We start from the raw sequence: 3,961 nt of genomic DNA on the forward strand, positions 1-3,961 counted from the left end.
ATAATGTTGGAAGACTGACTTGTCCTTTTAATATTTTGCCCGGGATTGAACCCAGAACCTTTTAACTGTTATGAAACAATGTTCACCTATTTAAAAGGACATACTATAGAATGACTTTTTTTGTTTTATAGTTTGACGACATGCTATAGTATGACTTTTTTTTTTTTTTATCATATTTCTAACGACATACTATAGTACGACTTCCTAAATATTTGGCCGTTACTTTCTGTCACTGTAAATAACAAATCCAAAGAGTAGAAAGGTTTTTTATTGTCGTTTATTTTGTTCATCTTTTCATTTTGATCAAACACACACACCTCTATAGACCCAAAGACCCACGAAAACAGACAAATTAAATCAGCTCATGTATTTAGCTTTTCTTTCCTGTTCTAGTTTCCGTTTCTCGAGGTCTTCGTCATCTTCTCCTCATCTTCCTGGTCTCTTCAGATTCTACTGACATTCAGATTAAATAGATATCAACAGTTCCGTTAAAGCAGCGTTTGTACCGTTTCACAAGGTGAGTGATGGTTGCCTATTTAAAGTCTTGAATTGCACACGAGCAGTTGCTTTTGTTTTTTCTTGACATTAAAGGAACAATTAGACTTTTTACATTTTAGTCCTTTTTCTTCACTGAGGAAGTGTGTAAAAAAAACCAACTTCTCACCACTCGGTCATTCAGAGCAGGAAATCTATTTCTCACAGATCCAGTTAGTAGAACCAGAATGTTCTTTAGTCCATTCTCCTTGATTATTGCAACACGTTGCAGAGTACCGGTTCTTATAATGTTTACGTCCTGCTGCCAAGAACCTGTGAAGAAAAACAAAATGATCTCAAAGTGTGCTGAAACTGATTATTATCTCCTTCAAATAGATGTCTTTAAATATTTTCTAGATTCCTTTGATATCATTTTTAGAGAATTTTCAGAGCTGTTAAACAGAATAAATTATTGGTTCAAGTCTGGATTTCAGGGATGTTGTTGCAGTACCTCAGCTGACCAGCAGGAACATTTGTTGATAAAGCTGCTCTTTCAATTATTCCCTGGGACTTATGGTCAGATTGATTTTTGTTCCCTCAAATGTTCTTAACTTTTCTAAACACCAGAGAAGAAGAGACATGTATTCTCTGACATGGTTTGGGTGGACAAACTGTGCAGAACAATAATTCAACAAACTGAACAAACTGAACTTTAGCAGCTGACAGTTTGAACATTTTTGAATGGTGACTTCTGAAAACTGAGTTGTTGTAACTCGACCTCATCACAGACTGCAGATGAAGAGTTCAGGATCAGCTGTTCATTCAAAGAAGGATTTTTGTCCTTTTTTATTCTGTATATGAGGATTATTAAAAATGAAATAATTTACAAGTTTCTTTTCTATTTCGATGGATCTCCAAGTTACAAACATTGATGTGAAATAGAAACAAAAAAAGTTTCTCACGTCTCTGTCAGCGGTGATCCGTCCACCCATGTCCATGTCCATGTCCATGTCCATCCAGTCTGTTCAGTGCGTTGTAGACCAATCCAGGAGTCTCCTTTCCAATTCAGTGCACGGACAAACTCCTATTTCATGGGAGACAAACACAGTTTTCAGTCTTGATTTATTATATTTCTGTTGTAATAACATCAGGAAGAAATACATCTTTTGAAACTTTTGTTCTTCTGTTGTGCAAAAATCTGAAATACTCCCAAAAAATTATTTCAATTTCAACTGTTGTTGAAATAATTACGAAAGTTAAAATTTAGTGTTATATATATGTATGTAAAAAAAATAAAAATAATTACAAAATAAGTAATACATATTTTAAGGATTATTTCCATCTAATTTCATTTTCCTCTCTAAATTCGTCTCCTTAGTGTTTCATATATCCAGAAGTCTTTGAATCAGACAGATTTTAAAAGTTGATCTCATTTCAGCTGTCGATGTTTGTAACTAAAACATGACTGGATGAAAGAAAGGACCTGGTTATGCTGCTTTTTCAATGTTCTCACATGTTCTGGTAAATCTAGAATTTTCATCAGTGACGTAAAAATTAGTTTTAAAATATTTCCTTTGATTATAATTTTTGTACAATGTGTGTTTAAAAAGTTCAGAGAGAGAGAGAGCGTCTAAAACTACCAAACAATGAGCCTGATTTAAATCTGGCCGCCATCTCAGTGAGCTTTCTGATCAAACCTTGAATATGAACTATTTATCTTCCTCTTATTGGCCGTCTTTTTGTTCCACTCATGCTTTTCTTTGGTTTTTATTATTGATCAACCACATCTTTGTCACCACAGAAAGAAACAAGGACTTTTTCATTTCACTGCAAATGTGCGACAAACGAAACAAAAGAAATGCTAAAATACAGAATCTGAAATATGACAATAATCTTTAAAAAACATCATGTTCTAGTTAATGTGAATAAATAATCAGAAAGTTGACTCTTGTTCAGGTGATCTGATCATTCTGGACTTCAAAATCACTTAACATGTTAAATAAATGGATGAAGGTGAAGAAAGGAAGAAGGTCAAAACCAGCAGAAACAGATGTGTGACATCAAACATCACACAGACATGAACAAACACACCCACCTGTTCCTCTTTGTTGTTGATGATCACCAGATCAGCTCCTCTCTCCCGACACTCCTTCCTGCTCTCATCCCAAGTTTTCCTCTCAGTGAATTTAAAGTAACAACTGCATCCAAATCTCGTCCATCCTTCAGGACACCACTTCCCTTCATGTAAAACAAGTGTTTTCAGTGTTTTCAGTATCAAATTGATGAAACTTGTACGTTAAATAATGATTTAAAGATCTTTCTTTCGCGTCAATTTTCCTTTTCAGGATGTTTTTCTTCTATGAACTGTCAGAATTAAAAGTTTAACTAAAACTAAAACTTTTCTTACCTTTAATCTCGTCCTTCAGTTTCTTCACTTCCTCTTGTAGCTCGTCTTTTTCCAAAGTGACGAAAATGTCTGGTTAGAAAAGCAACAAAACAATAAATACACCAAAAATATCATCTGTTCTCTTTACATTAAAATCATCCTTATATTTATATACTTATTACACATTGGGTGTGTGTATCCTGTGTTCTCTCTCTTTCTCCACCACCAGGGTCGATACAGGTGACTCCAATGATCCGGCCTGCAGCCACCAGCTGAAACACTGATTGAACACGGCTGTGTGTGTGTGTGTGTGTGTGTGTGTGTGTGTGTGTGTGTGTGTGTGTGTGTGTGTGTGTGTGTGTGATGGATGGGAGGTGGGAGGAGTTACATCATAAATCACAGCTGGCTCTTTAATCCCTGCGACTGCCTCTAATCCAGATTGAACTTGTTTTTTTTTTTTTTCCTCTCGCTGTCAGTCAAACGGTTCTCGTCTCCGCTCATGTGATCCTCCTCCTCCATTCGGATTGGACGACTGAGGAGGAGGAGGCGGGGCTTGAGGGGGACTGACGCCGGCAGCCGAGGTCGGATGGACGGACGGATAAATGGAGGGGGGGGGGGGGGTGAGGAGGGTAAATATGACAGTTTAGAGGCAAACGTCACCGACAGATCTGTTTCTGTTGCCGCGGTAACGCAACAGCGACGCTTTTCCAACGCAGAAGCTTGAACTCCGGTAACGCCAAAAACTCCTCTCTGATCGCTCTGCTAGCGGTAGCGTCGATTCTGCTCACGACGTCTCCGGAAATTACGCAAGAAATCCGATCTGAGTCAGCAGATTTTGATCTGTAGAAATCTGACTGGAATCACGTTTCAAACCAACTCCACGTGGTTCGGATCCCATTTCACCTTTTTATTTGTTTTACTGTCCAGACTTTTAATAAAAAATCATCTGGATTTGAATAAAAAAAAAATCTGATTTTGGTTTTGAAGTCTGAAGAAGAATTCATGTCTAAGTTCTGGTGGAGTTGGTTTTTGGGACCTGGTTCTTTCTGGGCCTCATCGAAGGACCGCCTACTCAGCTCACGTCCTCCGAATCATCAATAA

The 3,961-nt window shown here is 37.4% G+C and overlaps 1 protein-coding gene across 1 annotated transcript in view; it reads right to left on the reverse strand.

Moving 5' to 3' along the window:
- Positions 1–281: 281 nt before the first annotated feature.
- Positions 282–3,961, reverse strand: part of LOC138209962 (CD209 antigen-like protein E) — a 6,876-nt gene continuing 3,196 nt past the window's right edge. The window contains exons 4-7 of the mRNA XM_069168806.1: positions 2,882–2,950; positions 2,570–2,712; positions 1,437–1,558; positions 282–807 (exon numbers count right to left, since the gene is read on the reverse strand). Of these exons, the coding sequence (XP_069024907.1) occupies positions 690–807; positions 1,437–1,558; positions 2,570–2,712; positions 2,882–2,950 (452 nt within the window). The 3' untranslated portion in view covers positions 282–689. The remainder of the gene's footprint in view (positions 808–1,436; positions 1,559–2,569; positions 2,713–2,881; positions 2,951–3,961) is intronic.

The sequence above is a fragment of the Embiotoca jacksoni genome, unplaced genomic scaffold (assembly GCF_022577435.1).
Source record: "Embiotoca jacksoni isolate LCO1_2020_lvr unplaced genomic scaffold, fEmbJac1.0.p SCAF_41, whole genome shotgun sequence".
NCBI classification, from domain to species: domain Eukaryota; kingdom Metazoa; phylum Chordata; class Actinopteri; family Embiotocidae; genus Embiotoca; species Embiotoca jacksoni.